General features: G+C 42.2%; 1 protein-coding gene across 6 annotated transcripts in view; it reads left to right on the top strand.

The window, feature by feature from the left end:
• The first annotated feature begins 1,013 nt into the window (after positions 1-1,013).
• The window catches only part of LOC119966346 (shugoshin 1-like), a 45,510-nt gene continuing 27,503 nt past the window's right edge, over positions 1,014-19,020 (top strand). Inside the window, exons 1-3 of one of the 6 annotated variants that reach the window (XM_038797864.1) lie at positions 1,014-1,316; positions 18,566-18,711; positions 18,813-19,000. In XM_038797864.1, coding sequence (XP_038653792.1) covers positions 18,920-19,000 — 81 coding nt within the window. In that variant the 5' untranslated portion in view covers positions 1,014-1,316; positions 18,566-18,711; positions 18,813-18,919. Of the gene's footprint in view, positions 1,317-2,061; positions 2,282-10,379; positions 10,454-18,565; positions 18,730-18,812; positions 19,001-19,020 lie in introns of those variants that run through there. The other 5 variants (XM_038797861.1, XM_038797866.1, XM_038797862.1 and 2 more) reach the window with 5 other exon arrangements.

The raw sequence follows: 19,020 nt of genomic DNA, 5'->3' as shown, positions 1-19,020 counted from the left end.
GAAAATCGCTTATTGTCACGAGTAGGCTTCAATGAAGTTACTGTGAAAAGCCCCTAGTCGCCACATTCCGGCGCCTGTCCGGGGAGGCTGGTACGGGAATCGAACCGTGCAGCTGGCCTGCTTGGTCTGCTTTCAAAGCCAGCGATTTAGCTGAGGGAGCTAAACCAGCCCCATCTTTGGACTGTGGGAAGAAACCGGAGCACCCGGAGGAAACCCACGCACACACGGGGAGAACATGCAGACTCCGCACAGACAGTGACTGATGTACCATCAATTGGACGCGAGGCACGATGAAGATCCAAACTGTGGCTTTAATCAGCTAGTTGTTAGCCCGGTGGTCGACTGCAGAGAAAGGCCAACCACTGGGAAACCTGGGTACTTATACCCCGCCTCGGAGGCGGGGTCTACTTGCCTCTCGACCAATTGGTGAGCAGTCACATGACTAGTCCCAGCCAATCAGACGAGAAGCACATGACCAGCCATAGCCAATGGGAAACCAATGCTCTGCATCAATGGCAGAATAAAATTGTTTCCCTTCGCAGAGGATTCTAGAACTGGGGACATAGTTTCAAGATAAGTTACAGAAGGTGTAATGGGATCATGAGGAAGAACTTTTTTTTTTACACAGAGGGTAGTGGGTGGCTGGAATTTGCTGCCCAAGGTGGTGGTGGAGGCAGAGACCTGGAACTCTTCTAAATGGTACCTGGATCTGAACCTTAAGTGCTATAAACTCCAGGGCTAAGAGCCGGGTGCAGGAAGGTGGCATTAGAAAGGGCACCTGGGTCTCCTCGAGTTGGCACTGGCACGATCGGTCGAAAAGCCTCCTTCTGTGCTGTAACTTTTCTATGGTTCTAAGTCCACCTGAAAGAATAGCCATGGCCCCTGACCTGATGGCACATCCAGAAGCCAACATCTACCAACAGTTGTCACTTGATAGAGCAGTACTGAAAGATAAGACTCCTGTAATTATTTCAGAGGATCTATTTGGAATTACAATGAGGATCTGTAAAATCCACCCGGATGGAAGAATCAGGATGGGCCGAACAGTGTGCCTCTGCTCCCTCCCCCATTTCGATTCATTTATCTCCCTTCATCTCCGCTTGACCTGAATCCTGTTGTGGCTTTTGAATGTCCTGATCTGACCATTTCACAGCGTTTGAAAAAACTCCTCACACCAGCTCGTTCCTCATGACGTCATGAGCACCGGCCGTTGGTGGTCACGTCCTCGGCTCACCAACAGCCAATCAGCTTCGGCGGTGGCCAAATTTGAATCGGTTGTTTAGAATCTGCAATCGGACAGCGCGAGTCTGCAGCAGGTAGGCCCGGGGCTCCGAGTGGAGGTGGGACACTGAGCGGGAGACGGGACCCGGGTGGAGGTGGGACACTGAACGGGAGACGGGACCCGGGTGGAGGTGGGACACTGAACGGGAGACGGGACCCGGGTGGAGGTGGGACACTGAACGGGAGACGGGACCCGGGTGGAGGTGGGACACTGAACGGGAGACGGGATCGGGTAGAGGTGGGACACTGAGCGGGAGACGGGATCGGCTAGAGGTGGGACACTGAGCGGGAGACGGGATCGGCTAGAGGTGGGACACTGAGCGGGAGACGGGATCGGCTAGAGGTGGGACACTGAGCGGGAGACGGGATCGGCTAGAGGTGGGACACTGAGCGGGAGACGGGATCGGCTAGAGGTGGGACACTGAGCGGGAGACGGGACCCGGGTGGAGGCGGGACACTGAGCGGGACCCGGGTGGAGGCGGGACACTGAGCGGGACCCGGGTGGAGGCGGGACACTGAGCGGGACCCGGGTGGAGGCGGGAGACGGGACCGGGTGGAGGTGGGACACAGCGCCGGGTGGAGGAGGGGGGAGCTGGAGCTGAGTGAAACGCCGTGTCTCGGTGCGGCGAGAATCGTAGTCCGGGATGTGCTGTGGTTTTCTGGTCTTCCAACGTAGAACTGGAGCAGCGTCCTTCCGGTCTGCTCGCTTCACAAACAACAACAGCAACCGCGATCCGCAGAGACCCGACCGACCTCTATAGTAAAGGGAGGGGAGTGAGTGTTTGTCCACTTATGCCCACATAGGGTTCTTTCTGTTTTTGCCTTTGGCCAAGTCCTTATGTCACTTGGGCACAGGCGGTAACAGACTCTTCATTCTGGTGCCTTTCCGCGTTACTGAAAATAAGCGACTTTGAGGATGGGAAACATTAGTCAGCTAAAACTAAGGAGGAATTTGCATATATATCTAAAGGGCGCAACAGCCAGTCGGAAAACTGAATAGGTAGGGAACTATTTCAGCTGCAGCAGAGCAAATTTCTCATTTCTTTAGAGGTTTTTCATAGGGAATAGGGGATAAGTGTTTCCACCAATTCGGGAGTAATAAGATAATCAGCTGATAATTAAAACTGAGTGAAACATTAGGTTTTTATTTATTGAGTGCTGATTGCTTTGCACCAATAAAATGCACCAATGACTACTTCTCGAAAATCGCTCAAGTGTTTTCTACCATACAATAAGATCGTGGGTAGTCTGTACACGAACTTTCATATCGATTATATGTTTGGTTAACAATCTGTCAAATCTAATTTAAAATTAACAACCACCTCAGTATCTGCTGTTTGTAGAAATAAGGTAAACTTCTATCTTTGTACAGTAAGAAGTCTTAGGAGAAAGAAAGAAAATCACATTGTCACAAGTAGTCTTCAAATGAAGTTACTGTGAAAAGCCCCTAGTCGCCACATTCTGGCGCCTGTTCTGGGAGGCTGGTATGGGAATTGAACTGTGCTGGTGGCCTGCCTTGGTCTGCTTTCAAAGCCAGTGATTTAGCCCTGTGCTAAGCCAGTCCCTTTACAACACCAGGTTAAAGTCCAACCGGTTTGTTTCAAACACTAGCTTTCAGAGCACTGCTCCTTCCTCGGGTGAATTGAGGAAGGAGCAGGGCTCCGAATGCTAGTGCTTGAAACAAACCGGTTGGACTTTAACCTGGTGTTGCAAGACTTCTTACTGTGCTCACCCCAGTTGGCATTTCCACGTCATGGCTTCTATCTCTGTATGCAGTGGGATTCCTAGCCATTCTGAAAGGCCAGGCTCTAATTTTTATGCATTGCTCCTTAGTCTTGGATTCCCCAACCAGCAGAATGAGTTTCACTATCAGTTTATTTAAAACCTTGAAAACGTAGAAGATTAAGGGGTGATTTGATAAAAAGTTTCAGATAAGTACAACTCTGATGTCTTTTGTAAATTAAATTGGAATTTGTCTCATTCCGATTTATCCATGCTGTACTATATCCAAGGCCATCATTATACCATTCCTAAGTCCTGTAGGTAACATGGCTAGTAAGCATCCCATTGGCCTTTTTTGATTATTTCCTGTATCTGTACATCAACCCTCAATACATTTTCAACTTTTCATCATTTAAAAGTACTGATTTCTTCTTTTTTAGCTATGATGTGGAGTTGGACTGTGGTGAATACAGTAGAAGTCTTTCAACACCAGATTGAAGTCCAACAGGTTTGTTTCGGATCACTAGCTTTTGGAGCATAGCTCCTTCCTTCACCTTGGAAGGAGCTGTGCTCCGAAAGCTAGTGATTCGAAACAAATCTGTTGGACTTTAACCTGGTGTTGTAAGACTTCTTACTGTATTATTTTTAAACCTGATGACCTCGTGTTTACAAGAAAAGAAACATTTGCATCCCTCTCTCCATCATATTCTAACTCTCAATTGATTCTAAATTTCCCATTCTGTACACATTACATGAGTTTAGAGATGGAGGCCTAGATATAACTGGGCAAGTAAATCAGAGATTCAGCCAATTTGCTGGGGACACCGATTCAAATCTCACCACAGCAGCTGGGAGAATTTTGGGTGACATGATAGCACAGTGGTTAGCACTCTTGCTTCACAGCACCAGGGTCCCAGGTTCCATTCACGGCATGGGTCACTGTCTGTGTGGAGTCTGCAAGTTCTCCGCGTGTCTGCGTGGGTTTCCTCCCACAAGTCTGGAAAGACGTGCTGTTAGGTGAATTGGACATTCTGAATTCTCCCTCTGTGTACCTGAACAGGCGACTAAGGGATTTTCATAGCAACTTCATTGCAGTGTTAACGCAAGCCGACTTGTGAATAAAAATTATTGATAAAGATTAATAGATTTGGAATATAAAATCACAATGTAAAAATTGTAAAATACCACACTAATGTGTATAGCATCATTGAAACTCGTATAGTTTTATATTAATATATGGTAACTATGAAGCTATTAATTGTTGTAAAAAAAAAACTATCTGATTCACATATGTACTTTGGGGAAGAAAATTGGCATCCTAGCCTGTTCTAGCCAACTTGTGACTCTAGACACAGCGATATGGCTGCATTCTTAACTGCCCTCTGAAATGACCTAACAGCCTACTCAGTTCACTGGAAATTAGGGGTGGGCAAAATGCTGGCCCTGCTAGCAACAGCTACATCCCATTAAAGAATAAAGAACAGTAAATATTCAAATTTGTGATTACGATTTGTGCCCTTTGAGAAGTGAATGAGCATCTGAAGCAGAGGATAGTTCAGCGCTGAGGGGAATTGAATTATGGCGTGACCTTCAATGCGCACACTTTTCCAAGTTGCTTCATGGGATGCAAGAAAATGCTGAATTGGAAAGGGAGAGATTGTGAAGCAATACAGCGTTAAAATGGTGATATTAGTGGGAGATTTTTTTTTTAATAAGTAATTTTTATTGAAGTTTTCACAAATTATCAACAAAAGCACAAAGAAATAAGAACCAAACCCCCCACCCCCCTGTATACACATGTAATACATTAACAGAAATAATCAACATATAGGCAAATATACATGCCCAATCAAGAAAAACAAATAAACCCTTACACAAGCCCCCACCCCACGGAGTTGCTGCTGTTGCTGACCATCACCTAACGCTCCGCTAGGAAGTCAAGAAACGGGTGCCACCGCCTGAAGAACCCTTGCACCGATCCCCTTAGGGCAAATTTAACCCTCTCCAATTTAATAAACCCAGCCATATCGTTGACCCAGGATTCCACGCCTGGGGGCCTCGCATCCTTCCACTGAAGAAGAATCCTTCGCCGGGCTACCAGGGATGCAAAGGCCGCAATACCGGCCTCTTTGCCTCCTGCACTCCCGGCTCCTCTGCCACCCCAAATATTGCGAGCCCCCAGCCCGGCTCAACCCTGGAACCAACCACCCTTGACATCGTCTCTGCTACGCCCCTCCAAAAATCCTCTAGTTATGGGCATGCCCAGAACATGTGGGTGTGGTTTGCTGGGCTCCCTGAGCACCTAACACATCTGCCCTCTCTCCCAAAGAACTGGTTCTAGTGGGAGATTTTAAAGAGGAAGGGAGGCTAATGGTGAAGGAATTCAGGATGACAGGACCCAGGCGTTGTTGGGTGCATGCACTATTGTGTGTTATTGCAGCCTGGAGGAGGTTAGAGATTATAGAATTATATGATGCAGGACAGGGGGCCATTTGATACAGCAGGTAATAAAGAAAGCAAATGGAATGTTGCCATTTATAGCTAAAGGAATAGAGTATAAAGGTAAGGAAGTGTTGCAACTGTACAAGGCATTGGTGAGACTACACCTGGAGTATTGTACACAGTTTTGGTCCCCTTATTTGAGGAAAGATGGCATTCAGAGGCGGTTCAGAGGAGGTTCACTAGATTGATTCCAGAGATGAGGGTTTTGTCTTCTGAAGAGAGAGTTAAGGCCAATACTTTCTAGAGGAATAAGAGGAGATCAAATTGAGGTATATCAGATGATAAAAGGAATAGATAAGTAGACGTGGAGCAGGTGCTTCCTCTTGTAGAACGAGAGGTCATCGTCTCAGGATAAGAGGTAACAAAAACAGAGATGAAGAGAAACTACTTCTCCCAAAGGGCTGTGAATCTGTGGAATTTGGTACTGCAAAGTGTGGTTGCTGGAACAGTGAGTAAATTTGAGAAGGAGTTCGGCAAAGTTTTAATTGGTAGTAGATTGAATGGTTATGGAGAATGGGCAGGATGGTGGAGTTGAGCCCATGTTGAGATCAGCCGTGATTGTATTGAATGGTGGAGCATGTTTGGGAGGTTAAATTGCCTCCTGCAGCCCCTAGTTCTTATGCTCTAAGAAATAATTATTCTGTCTAATTCCGCCTTCCAGCTTGTATTTGTAGCCCTGTAGGTAACAGCACCTCAAGCACAAATTGGGTGTTCTTGAATGATAAGGGGGTTTATTGATAAATATGGGGATTGGGGTTATGTGGAGAAAACAGGAGAATGGGGATGAGGTACATATCAGCCATGATCGAATGGCGGAGCTGATTCCATGGGCTGAATGGCCTAATTCTGCTCATCTTATGGTCTATCATGCCTGTGTTGGCTCTTTGGAAGTGCTATCCAATTTGCCCTACTCCCTGTCCAAAGATGTGCAGGTTGGGTGGATTGGCCATGATAAATTGCCCTTAGTGTCCAAAATTCTATGATTAACCTAGGACAAAAGTTTGGCACAACATCGTGGGCCGAAGGGCCTGTTCTGTGCTGTATTTCTCTATCTCTATCCCTGCTTTTCTTTCCTACAGCCCAGCACATCTTTACATTTCAAGTAAACATCCAATGTATTGAATCTGCTTCAACTGCCTAGGTTAGGTGGATTGTCCATGATAAATTGCCCTTGGCGACCAAAAAGGTTAGGAGGGGTTATTGGGTTACGGGGATAGGGTGGAAGTGAGGGCTTAAGTGAGGGCAGACTCGATGGGCCGAATGGCCTCCTTCTGCATTCTATGTTCTATGTGCCCTTTCCGGTAGTGCGCTCCAGATCATAATTTGCTCTGAAATTTATTTTTATCACGTTGCCTCTGGTCTTTTGCCTAATTACCTTTGCATCTGTGTCCTCTGATATCTGACCCTTCTGCCACTGAAAGAGTAAATACAGGAAAGAAAAACCCATTTAAGATTTTGCACACATTTATCAAATCTTGCCTACCGTGAGGCGAACAATCGCTGTTTCGCTAGTCTCTTCACTTAACTAAAATATGTAAACTTTGAAACCATTCCATACTCTTGCGAAGGCCATGTCATCTGCTGTCCCTTGGTTTGAGGATGATGTCGACTCGGGGCCATGGGTTTCACCCATCATTCTTCATGTCACTGAACAGGCTAATTTTTGACCTCCATATCTGAAGGGCAGGTTGTCCCATTGAATCTGGATTGCAGGATTTGATCCATGTGCGTTCTTGCATTACAACTTGAAAAGTTTAGTGTTTTCTTTCTTTGGCTATAAAATCGTGATCTCGTTGTGTGTGGTTCTTGAGCCAGGAGAGGGTAGTCAGCCTTTTTTTTTTAATGGCACCTTTCTAGTCCCCTCACCTTTTGGGATGAGTAAAGGGTATGCTGAAGTGGACTGCTCAGTACAGATGCTGCTGCTCAAAGACAACTCTATCCCAACACAGGCATCCAATGGCCTTCATGCAGCTTGTGCAGAATTCTTGACTAGGGTTTCCCATGGAGGCAGTGACATTGTGATATTGTCACTGAACTAGGAATCCAGAAACTCAAGATGATGTACTGGGGATGCAGGTTCAAACCCCACCACCGGTGAAATTTGAATTAAATGAAAAATAATTTGAAATTCTAAATCCATTGTCCTAAAAACCCATCTGAGTCACTAATGTCTTTTAGGATAAGAAACCTGCTGTCCTTGCCTGATCCACAGCAATATGGTTGACTCTCAAATGACCTCTGGGATGGGCCCAGCCAGCTACGCCATATCCCATGGGCAAATTTTAAAATGCCTTGTCGTTGTTGCCAATCTGCCTTTTGCATCAGACTTGGCTGGTGGACATTGGCCGAAACCTGTGTGACTTTGTTTAACATGGGGGCTAGGCACCGCCATTGTACACATAAGCTTGACCGGTTGGTGGTCAGATTTTAGTGACTGTCAAACCACGGTGACTGGGACCACCTTGCTACTGTGGCCATTGTCTTGTCTTGTCTTTGCAGCCTTTGAGATTCACAGTCTTCCTTCTCCTGTTCTGCCATTAAGGACTTTTAGACTGTGCTTTGTCTGACAGCTCCTGCCAACCTTACTGGCATTGATGACCCTACCAGGAGCAAGATGCTTGCAACATCATTGCCCAGGATCATTGGAACTTTAAAGCTTTAGCACCACATTATGGTGGTGACACATTGTTTAAGGCCGTGACATCCTTCCTAAACTGTGGTGCCCAGAATTTGATATGCTGCTTCATCTGGGAACTAGTGTTTACCACTGGAGTCCATCTGGTGTAGGTGCCGTTAGGAAGGAAGTTCAAGGCTTTTGACGTAGTGACATTGAAAGAACGGCGATATAAATCCAAGTGAGGGTGGTGTGTTGATTGGAGGGGAACTATCAAATCTTCCCATGCACCTGCCTTTCTTAGCCTTCGGTGGTAGAGGTCATAGGTTTGGAAGGTGCCATCAAAGAAGACTTGACAAAATGCTGCAGTGCAGCTTGTTGATGCAAAACACTTACTTTTGGTTCTGTATTTGGAAATGAGGGTGTAAATAAGATACCAGAAATGTTGGGGAAAGCAGGGTTTAGTGAGAGGGAGGAATTGAAAAGGATCAATGTTAGTAGAGAAATGGTGTTGGGAAAATTGGGATTGAAGGCTGATAATCTAGATCCCAGAGTATTTAAGGAAGTGGCTCTAGAAATAGTGGATGTATTGGTGGTCATCTTCCAGGATTCCATATACTCTGGAACAGTTCCTGCAGATTGAAGGGTAGCTCATGTAACTCCACTATTTAAAAAAAAAAGAAGGTGGAGAAAGAACAGGGAATTATAGACAAGTATATCTGGCATCAGTAGTGGAGAAATTTATAGAATTCATTATCAAAGATTTTATAGCAGTGCACTTAGAAAACAGTGGTAGGATCAGACAGAGTCAGCATGGATGTATGAAGGGAAAATCATGCTCGCCAAATCTACTTGAATTCTTCCAAGTATAATAGAGTTGATGAGGGAAGCTACAGGATGTTGTTGGACTTTCAGAAGGCTTTTGACGAAGTTCTGCAGAAGATATTGTGTAAAATTAAAGCACATGTGATTGGAGGTAGTGTATTGAGATGGATAGAAAACTGGTTGGCAAACTGGAAACAAAGAATAGGAATAAAAAGGTCTTTAAAATTGGCAAGCGGTGACGAGTAGGGTACGCAGGGATTGGTGCTAGGACACCAGCTATTCACAATATATAATGACTTAGATGAGGGAACAAAATGATGGCCATAATTTGCAGATGGGTGGGAGAGTGAGCTGTGAGGAGAATGCAGAGATCCTTCAGTGTGATTTGGACAAGTTGAGTGAGTGGGCGAATGAATGGCAGTATAATTTAGATAAATGCAGGCTATCCACATCGGTTGCAAAAACGAGAAGGCAGACTATTATCTGAATGGCCATAAATTAGTAGAGGGGAATGTGCTACAAGACCTTGATGTCCTCGTACACCAGCCAATGAATGTAAGCATGCAGGAGGTAAGAAGGCAAATGGTATGCTGGCCTTCATTGCGAGAAGTTTCGAGTACAGGAGCAGGGATGTCTTGCTGCAATTATACAGCGCTTTCGTGAGGCCACACCTGGAATATTGTGTGCAGTTTTGGTCTCCTTATCTGAGGAAAGATGATTTTGCTATAGAGAGAGTAGCAAAGATTTACCAGACTGATTTCTGGGATGGTGGGACTGACGTATGGGGACAGATTGAGTCGGTTAGGATTGTATTCGCTGGAGGCTCTCATAGAAACTTATAAAATTCTAACGGGATTAGACAGGGCAAGGAGGATGTTCCTGTTGGTAGAGGTGTCCAGAACTAGTGGTCATAATCTTTGGATACGGGATAGACCATTTAGCACAGATATGAGGAGAATTTATTTCACCCAGAAAGCGGTGAGCCTGTGAATTTGTTACCACAGGAAGTAGTTGAGGGTGCAAAATATTATGTTTTCAAGAAGCAGCAGGGGAGAGGATCTGGGGCGAAGAGGATCAAAGGAAATGGGGGTTGGATTTGACTATTGAGTTGGATTATCAGCCATGATAATGAATGGTTGAGCAGGCTCGAACGGCCAAATGGCCTACTATTTTCTATGCAAGTTTGATGACACATTGCTTAAGAATTTATTTACTGTTGGAAATATAAATTTTTTCAGTTTCTCTGTCTGTCTCTATCTTAATCCCATCTTTCTTTCCCAATTTTTTTTTTGCTTTCTATGTGTCATTTAAATCTGATTTATAATTCCTGGTTTAGGCCATGCACTTTAATGAAGATTTTTCAAACTGGCTGAAGAGTCTAGTTTTGTTTTGCTCTGCTCACAGATAAGCCATGCTGAATTAGACGCCTGATGAAAGGCTCAAAGCCTGCAAAAGCTCATTGGCAGCTGTCAGTATAGTGACCAGTGAGCACAGAATCTAAACTGTAAGGTAGGATGAAACTACAGTGTAGTCCTGAGGCAGCTATATAAAAGTGATGACTTCAATAGCGGGGCATGTTTGGATATTATATCAATCAGTGTTTTTGTCACAAAAAGCCCGAGAGTATTGGAGAAGCTATGCTCCAAGTATGTTAAGCATATCCCATTTGATGGCTCTTAATCCTGCTGGATCAAATTTATTTACAAGGTCACGTGCACTGGTTTGAAGAGACCAGAACATTCTGCTGGTGTCTTCCTTCAACTAACATTGCCAAAATAAATTAGTTGGTTATATCATTTGATCTGCCACATGTGGGATAAAATTAGCTGTTTGCATAAAGTTTTGGCATGCAGTGCTAGATAAATATATCAGCTGTAAAGCCATTAATTATTCTTGTTAACAAAAGACAGATGTAGTTTTTGAATTTAGTTCTCCAAAACACTAGTGAAATCCCATGAAATAACAGTGGAACTTAATATTTATTAGGAATTGCCCAAATATAAATCGGCAACAAATGATTCCCCAAAACTTTTAGACATGACAGTGAAGTAGACATTTTCAGTTTCCGTAAAATAATTTACTTTGTAATGAGCTTGTTGGTTGCTCAGGTATTCTGCTGGTGTTTATCATTTTTGCATCAAAAATCATGAATGCATCAGAGGGAAAATTGGATATTTCAAACCAGGCTAAATTCAAATAAGTCAGATTTTATTTTAAATATCACTTCTAAAAATAAGTCAAAAAGAAAAATTCCTGCTGAATTAAATGACAATCCACTGTTACCTTTACAACTTTTGTGCATAGCACTTCCACAAACCTACTAACTTTCGTATTCTAATTAAAGTTAAATGGATATGATTTAATTGCAAATTTGTCCTTCCATCCGAATTCTCCAACCATCTAGTTGAACAATCCAGGATTAAAAGTAAAGTTGGTCATGATAATCATTAAAAAAAAATAAAAAAATTTAGAGTACCCAATTCATTTTTTCCAATTAAGGGGCAATTCAGAGTGGCCAATCCCCCCCTACCCTGCACATCTTTTGGGTTGTGGGGGCAAAACCCACGCCAACATGGGAGAATGTGCAAACTCCACACGGACAGTGACCCAGAGCCGGGATCGGACCTGGAACCTCGGAGCCATGAGGCAGCAATGCTAACCACTGAGCCACCGTGCTGCCTATAATAATCATAATGTACCAAACGATCAGTATATATTTTCAAGTGTAGCTGACCTGTATGAAAACAATTTTTGTTTGATGTAATAAAGTAACATTCAAAGATTACAATTATTATAATTGCAACACCTCAGTAGGCATTGAATAGAGCAAACCTTTGTGTGCTCAAAATAAGGCCTGTTTTCTGGTTTGCATGTATGGCACACAGTGTATGTATGGCACACAGTGTATGTATGGCACACAGTGTATATCTCACATGGTGCACATCCCTAATTTACGTGGGAAGATAATAGATTTTTAATGACAGATTTAATGGCAAAATTAATCCCACCATTTTAAAACCCTCAGATTTTTACTGGATATCAGTAAAGAAATATTTCAATTATCCTTAATTATAATGTTGATATAGTGTGGATTTGGCACAATGACATGATAAAATCTATTATTTCACTGTTTAAAAGACAAATATGGCAGATGGCATTAAATGTAGATAAATATAATATGCAAATGTGTAGGTCTAATGGCAAGCATGTGTATACCATGTTGAGTTCGAAATTTAAAATCTGTTAATTAGGGAAATGACATAGTTGTTATTGTGCATGAATTGCTGAAGGCTCACAGCCAGTGTCAATATAGTAGTGAATGTAAAGATAACAAGGATGCGTAAAACAAATAGCACCTTGATGTCCTTGTAGAGATGTAGGAATTCCAGATTATATGTATTTAGTGCAGTAAGGGCTAAAAGCTGGGTTACTACATGACTGTGCCGCAGTCATGTTTTTAAAAATCCTGCTTTGAAAGACAGCCAGACTTTGTGGCTACAAAAGGGATAATTAAAGCATTATAAAATTGGGCAAATGGAATTTTGTTTATATGGAGTTTGTTCCCTGGGGACTAGAGACATTGTGTTTTGCTTTAATACGATGATGCAGTTACTGGGAGGATCCAGGAGCTGAAGCAGTCAGGTGTTGAGTTTCAGTTCAGTTTTGAAAGGGGACGTGAACAGGCAGGTAGCTTTTTGCCAAATGCTGGGAAGTTAAACAGTAGTTTGACACGGGCAAGAATCTGCAAGCTGGTTCCTGAAGGATCTCTCTCTCAAAGCGATTTATCCAAGATATCTTGTAATGAAGGTAGGAATTTCAGACACTGTATTACAGGTTGAGCATCCCTTTTCCAAAATTCTGAAATCTGCACTTTTTTTGAGCACATCGCCCATGCGCAGTTCCCAACGCAGTGCACCATGCAAGCGCAGTTCCCAACGCGTGCTACACTTGCTCAATATATACCAAAATCCAAAAAATTCTTGAAATCCGATACACACTCGTCTGCAAGGATTTTGGATATAAGGGATTTTCAACCTGTATATGTAGTTGGTGCGTCAAGGGTTAAAAGCCTGGGTTAGTGTGTGTATGACTGCTGCAGTAGTGTTTAAAAAAATCCTAGTTTAAAAGGCAACTATTTTTGAGAGCAAGAGGTGCAATTAAAGCATTAGCTTGGGCTAATGGATATTTGTTGTGATTAAGACGGTTCCCTATGGAGTAGTTAACTAGGTGTATTGTGTTTCAGTTTAGTAAGATATAATTAATGGGAGGAGCTAGAGTACCAGGCATTTTGTAAAAAAGCAGTTTAGTTTTGATTAAAGATTTGACTGAGGACAGAGCAGAAGCATATTTGCCTGTGAACGCTATGGGCAGTTTCAAAAGTGAATTGAGACAGACAGTTGGTTCTGGAAGTCAAACTATGAATACTGTTTCTGAAGACTTCAGTTAGAAATCCTGCATTGTTCTGACAGGATTCAGGTCCTTAAGTCTCAAAGAACACTTCTTAAGCATGTATGCCTGGGTCGACTAACTATTTAAATGTGGATTGAGATCTGAGATGGTTCTGTTTGGAGTAGAAGTAAAGATAAGTTATTGTGTCACTATATTGATTAGCATTGTTTAACAGGTAACTATGCTAATTTCTTGTCTGATGTTAAAGATATTTTAATACAGTGAAAAGACTGGACCCCAACAGTTACTAGGATACTGAACTAATTTTGTAAGACTGTGAGGAAAGGATATTTTGCTCCATGAGTGATTGTACGAAGAAATAGGTACATTAAAACAAACTTTATCACTAACACAGTATTAAAATCTTAACATCACATGAAAATAGTTTACAATTACCCCTTAAACAATACTACTCAATACAGTGAATATACAGATTTGAGCCTGGCTTGCCTCACTCTGTGGAGTTTGCACGTTCTCCCCGTGTCTGAGTGGGTCTCACCCCACACCCTGCAGAGTAGGTGGATTGGCCATGCTAAATTGCTCCTTTAATTAGAAAAAGAAATAATGAATACAATAGCTTTGCCATCTTTATTCCCACTTCAACAACAGAAAAATAAACCATCTTGGCTCTCAATCCACCTTAAATGTCAATGGCACGAGTAATATTTGCTTTACAGAGTTATTCTTTGAGAAAATAACTCCCCTTAATAAAAATAAAATTGCATTAGCCCAAGTTTTTACGATGGTTAATTGCATCTCAGGCTCCTAAAACCTTTGTCTTTCAAACCAAAATTATTTTTAGAAATATGACTTCAGCAGTCAACCTCACTGGAATCCACGCTATTAACCCTAACTTAACCACATACTTGTAATGCACTATATCTGAAATTTCTACATTCATCACAATAAAGTTTGTTTTAATATACCATATCCCTATTTTGCGTGAAATCACTCCTGGAGTGAGGTATCTTTTCCTCAGTCTTACAAAATTACAAAATATTGGGGTTTTTGTCCACTATCCTAGCCACTGTTGGGGTCTGGTCCGGGATCATAATTACTTTACAGCAAGTATTCTTGGGTTGGCTAACTGTATGTATAAGTGGACTTTGACCTAAGATGGGTTTTGCTTGAGTGGAGTTAGTGTATAATTTGTCATTGTTAGACATTGTTTAATGGGTAATTGTAAGCTATTTTCTTATGATAAAATTATTTTAATCTTGTGTTAGTAATAAAGTTTGTTTTAGTATACCATATCCCTATTTGTTTGTGGAGTCACTCCTGGAGTGAAATATCTTTTCCTCACAGTCTTACAAATTATATAAAATATTGGAGTTTCTGTCCAGTATCCTAGAAATTGTTAGGGTCTGGTCGGGGATCATAATATCGCACAAAACTTCTGTTGGGCTCTATCTCTATCCCGTAACAGCCTCCCCGAACAGGCGCCGGAATGTGGCGACTAGGGGCTTTTCACAGTAACTTCATTTGAAGCCGACTCGTGACAATAAGCGATTTTCATTTCATTTTTTCATTTCTAGAATATTGTGCCCGCTTCTGGTTCCCTTGTATGGTGAGAACTCTGAAAAAAGTTCACAGGAGGGCCACTAATTAAAACATAGTTTAGTAACCCATACTCTAGAAAACTGTAGGTGATTCCATTTGTATTTAAAATAATGAAGATGCTAGATTGTGTTCATGGGGATGGATTATTTGAATTACATTGAAGAAAACAAAAGTTATGCAAGGATAAGCAAGATTATTGTAAACTTTTGGACTAAGTGTAGACTTGCTGTAGAATTTTAAAAGGGAGCTGAATGTGTTCCTGAAAAAATACTGGTAACGCTGAATACAAAAGGTAGGTGGGACTGACCTTATCTCCTGGGACTTGCTTATGATCATTCTTGGGATGGCACATTAGCACACAGCACCAGGGTTGTTTGTTTAATTCCGGACTTGGTGACTGTGTGGAGATTGTATTTTCTCCCTGTATCTGCGTGGGTTTCCTCCGGGTGCTCTGGTTTCCTCCCACATGTCCAAACATGTGCAGGTTAGATGGGGTTATGGACATGGATTGGGTGCTCTTTCAGAGGGTAGATGCAGACTTGATGGGCCAAATGGCCTCCTTCTGCACTGTACCATTTTTATGTTTCTAAGCTGGCAAGGAATTTTTGGGAGTCCTATTTTCTCTGAATTAACTAGGATTGTCTCAGGAAATTAAATGGCAGCTGTTGATACGCAGTGTTGAGGGGAATCATTGTTTGGGTCAGGTTTGATTGATTAGCTGGTCTTTCATGTCTGTATTTGTCATGCTGCTGCAAAGGTAGAAAACAATGATGTAATGGAAATACCAAATGATGTAATGGGAATGTCAGAAATGTGGTTACATGCAGAGGATGGAAGTAAATTTTTAAAGTAGACAGAGCAATTGTACCTCTATATGCCATGGACAAAAGTTGTTCTTGGGAGGTAGAATACTACAGTTTGAACTGTTCTGGTTAGCCCTCTAGTGAAAGAATTCAAGCAAATATATTGCAAAAGCAATTCTCTTAATCATACAATCAGAAGGTTGTGAGAACATTGCTGAAAAAAGAGATGTGCTGTCGATTTGTACTCATCAGTACAGACGCAGAAAGACTAAATTTCAAAGGAAGCAATTTATATTGCATGAGGAAGGGTTGCTGATTGGTTGACAAGAGTACTCTGATCAAGGTGTTGCCGTAGGAAATACACCAGGGAACCGCTCTCCCATACTTTTGTTGAATTGGAAAAAGTTCAATGCTTGTACATATTCCTTGATAGCAGAGGGCAGGGTCCTGTGTATAATATATATAGCTTCTAGTGTAAGTAAACCACATTGCGAGCCCAAGTTTCTGAGCACACTCTGGATTGGACAGCACTTGCTGAACAATTGCAGAGCCACATCTAATGTTGGACACTCTTCTCAGTTTTGCAAACAGGATCTGGTTGAGTATGGTCAGTACTCTGCTGTTCGGAGCAGCCAAAGGGACCTGTACATAGGAATAGGCCAGTTAACATGTTTGGTATGATCTATCAGTCAGTGGGACTTGCATACTTGGGAATGGTGAGGGGCATAGAGTAGACAGGAAGAAGCTTTTCCCCTTGGTGGAGGGATTACTGATCAGGGGGCATAGAAAGGGCAGGACCAGAGGGTGGTGAGCGTCTGGAACTCATGCCTGAAAGGTGGAGGAAGAGACCCACATAATATTTGAGAAGTATTTAGATGTGCACTTGTAATGCCAAGGCTGGGCCAGGTTCTAGAAATCGGGGCTAGAATAGTTGGATTGTTTTTAACTGGTGCAGATGTGATCAGCCGAAGGCCTTTTTATGTGCTGTGGACCTCCTATGACTCTTATCACACTGGCATTGAAATTCATATACCATGTTACTCATTTGTGTTAGGCAGAGTGCCTTTTGTGGCTTGCCAGCAGTGCCTTGTTAGTGGAGATCATCACTTGTGTTGGTACTGCATAGCAGCAGTTTGAAATGGCTAGCTTCACCTGTTACTCAAATGTTACCCATCCATAGTAATCTGAGCTAAATGATGCACTTTCTGTCATCTGAAGTGGCATCCTTAGGCCCATTCATAAAATTGGCACAACATGTGGCAAGCAATAATCTGATCGGGATAGCCTTTTGATGCGCTAACAATTGCACACACAAACACAAAATGGTACAAAAGAGGCTTTATTACTGTGAGATGTTATTCCCTCAAGTGGAGCTGTAAAATGGCAGCTCAGGAGACCTCATGGATATTTATACTGCTCCCTGTGGGCGGAGCTAGCCGGCAGAGGCTTACCGACAAACCTGTAATAGCAGGTACTATTGTACATCCCCTAATAGAGGCACACATATATATATACAGTGGTATTACCACACCCTTATTCCACAGGGTAGCTTTTATGTCTCCTACTTTGTCGTTACCATGCTCACCGCGCAAACCTGATCCTCAAATAGGGTGCATCAAAGCTATCTTGGGAGATAATGGCTACCCCAGATCAGATCACTGCTGAATATCGTGCAACTCGTGAATGGGCCTAAGACTGTTGCTTTTAGTCCTGAAAAATATCTGTCTTGTGTTACCCAGGGGGTAAGGGTTTCACGCTGTTACTAGACAGTCGCCACATGAGTGATATTCTCATTTTGCAGGATGTTGCCTTCGAGCCAGAAAGACAACACACAATGAGTAATGTGGCATATGAATTGTCCTGTAAGATGCAAAGTATATAGGTTATATGTACCAAGAGTGTATCAAACAGTGTCCCTTTGGTTGTTTGCAACAGGCAGAATTGACTGTGATCAACAGCCTGTGCCTACAAAATTCAAAAAAGAATGTCTCCTGTTAGATGGGATTCCACAATTGGACAGCACTTACTGAATAATCCTGGTTGTGCAAAGAGTTACACTAAACAATTTAAGATCATCATGTTGAGCTCCCAATATAGCTCACTGGTGCTAGAATAGAAGCTGAATACATCCCTGAATATCTTCATACACTGGGCGATATCCTCTGCCAACAAAAAATGTCCATATATTGTGCCTTTTTCAATTAAACAAAGGCAAAATGCATTCCACATTGCAAAGCCCAGATCAGAGCTCACTTGCCAGCTAATGGTTTTAATGCCAAAATCTGATTCACTTAAGTTGCACTTAAAATTGCATTTTTCAGGAATGGGACCACCACTCCTAATGAGGACATACTGTATCCAGAAACTGTGTGCGAAATGGTCAAATTTGTTTTTGCTACCTTATGAGAGAGAATGCAATTGGAATAGACTCTTAATTACAGAATTATTTCATTGCTCCTCCCACTTACATAAGCTATGTTGTATGAAATTTTAATGCAAACAGGTATAAAGCACTAAACCAGGGAAGGCAAAATAGAGAAGAGGCAGCTCAGCTAATGATATTAAAGTAGTTAAAGATGAAGCAGAAATCTCAGTTCCTCTGTCTCTTGAATACTTTTGCACTTACCATACCGTTGCCCACTACCTAAAATTAGGTTCCGGTAAAAGTAATTAATGGGAAAGATGATGAAAGGGTTTCTGTGCTTTTAGTGCAAGAAGGAGTATGGATCTGGTCTCATTTGGTGCTCTCATTTCAGATTTTCACATATCCCAATGATGCTTTAATGTTTCTTCACAATTTTGCTAACAGCTTCTGAAGGATGAAGAAAGAAAATGGCTTTTGAACGATGTCAAAGGATTTCGTTCCAGGAAAGTCTGGAAGCTATCAAGGAACGAATGAAAGAGAAACGCAATCAGAATCAAACTAAAATTAACAGGACTAAGCAAACCTTGACTGTAAAACAAAAGCATTAAGTGAGCATGCAGTTTTATTTCTTCTGAACTTTAATTTTCAACTTTTAACAGCCCTTTTCAATTTTTACTTCTTTTTTTAACAGATAAGAGCTCCTTTATAAAAAGTATCCAAGCGAACAATCAAAACCTAGCTCTCTCCCTGGAAATAGAAAAGAAGAAACTGAGATTAGCATATGATGTCATACTGTCCATGAAAAGAGAACGGCAAGCTATGATGTTCTACATTCTTATGCTTAAAAGAAAACTTGAATGTTTCCCAGAGCAATTTGAGGTACATGAGCAAATCCAACC

Source organism: Scyliorhinus canicula, chromosome 5 (assembly GCF_902713615.1).
Source record: "Scyliorhinus canicula chromosome 5, sScyCan1.1, whole genome shotgun sequence".
NCBI classification, from domain to species: domain Eukaryota; kingdom Metazoa; phylum Chordata; class Chondrichthyes; order Carcharhiniformes; family Scyliorhinidae; genus Scyliorhinus; species Scyliorhinus canicula.
This window is presented reverse-complemented; position numbering and strand designations above follow the sequence as displayed.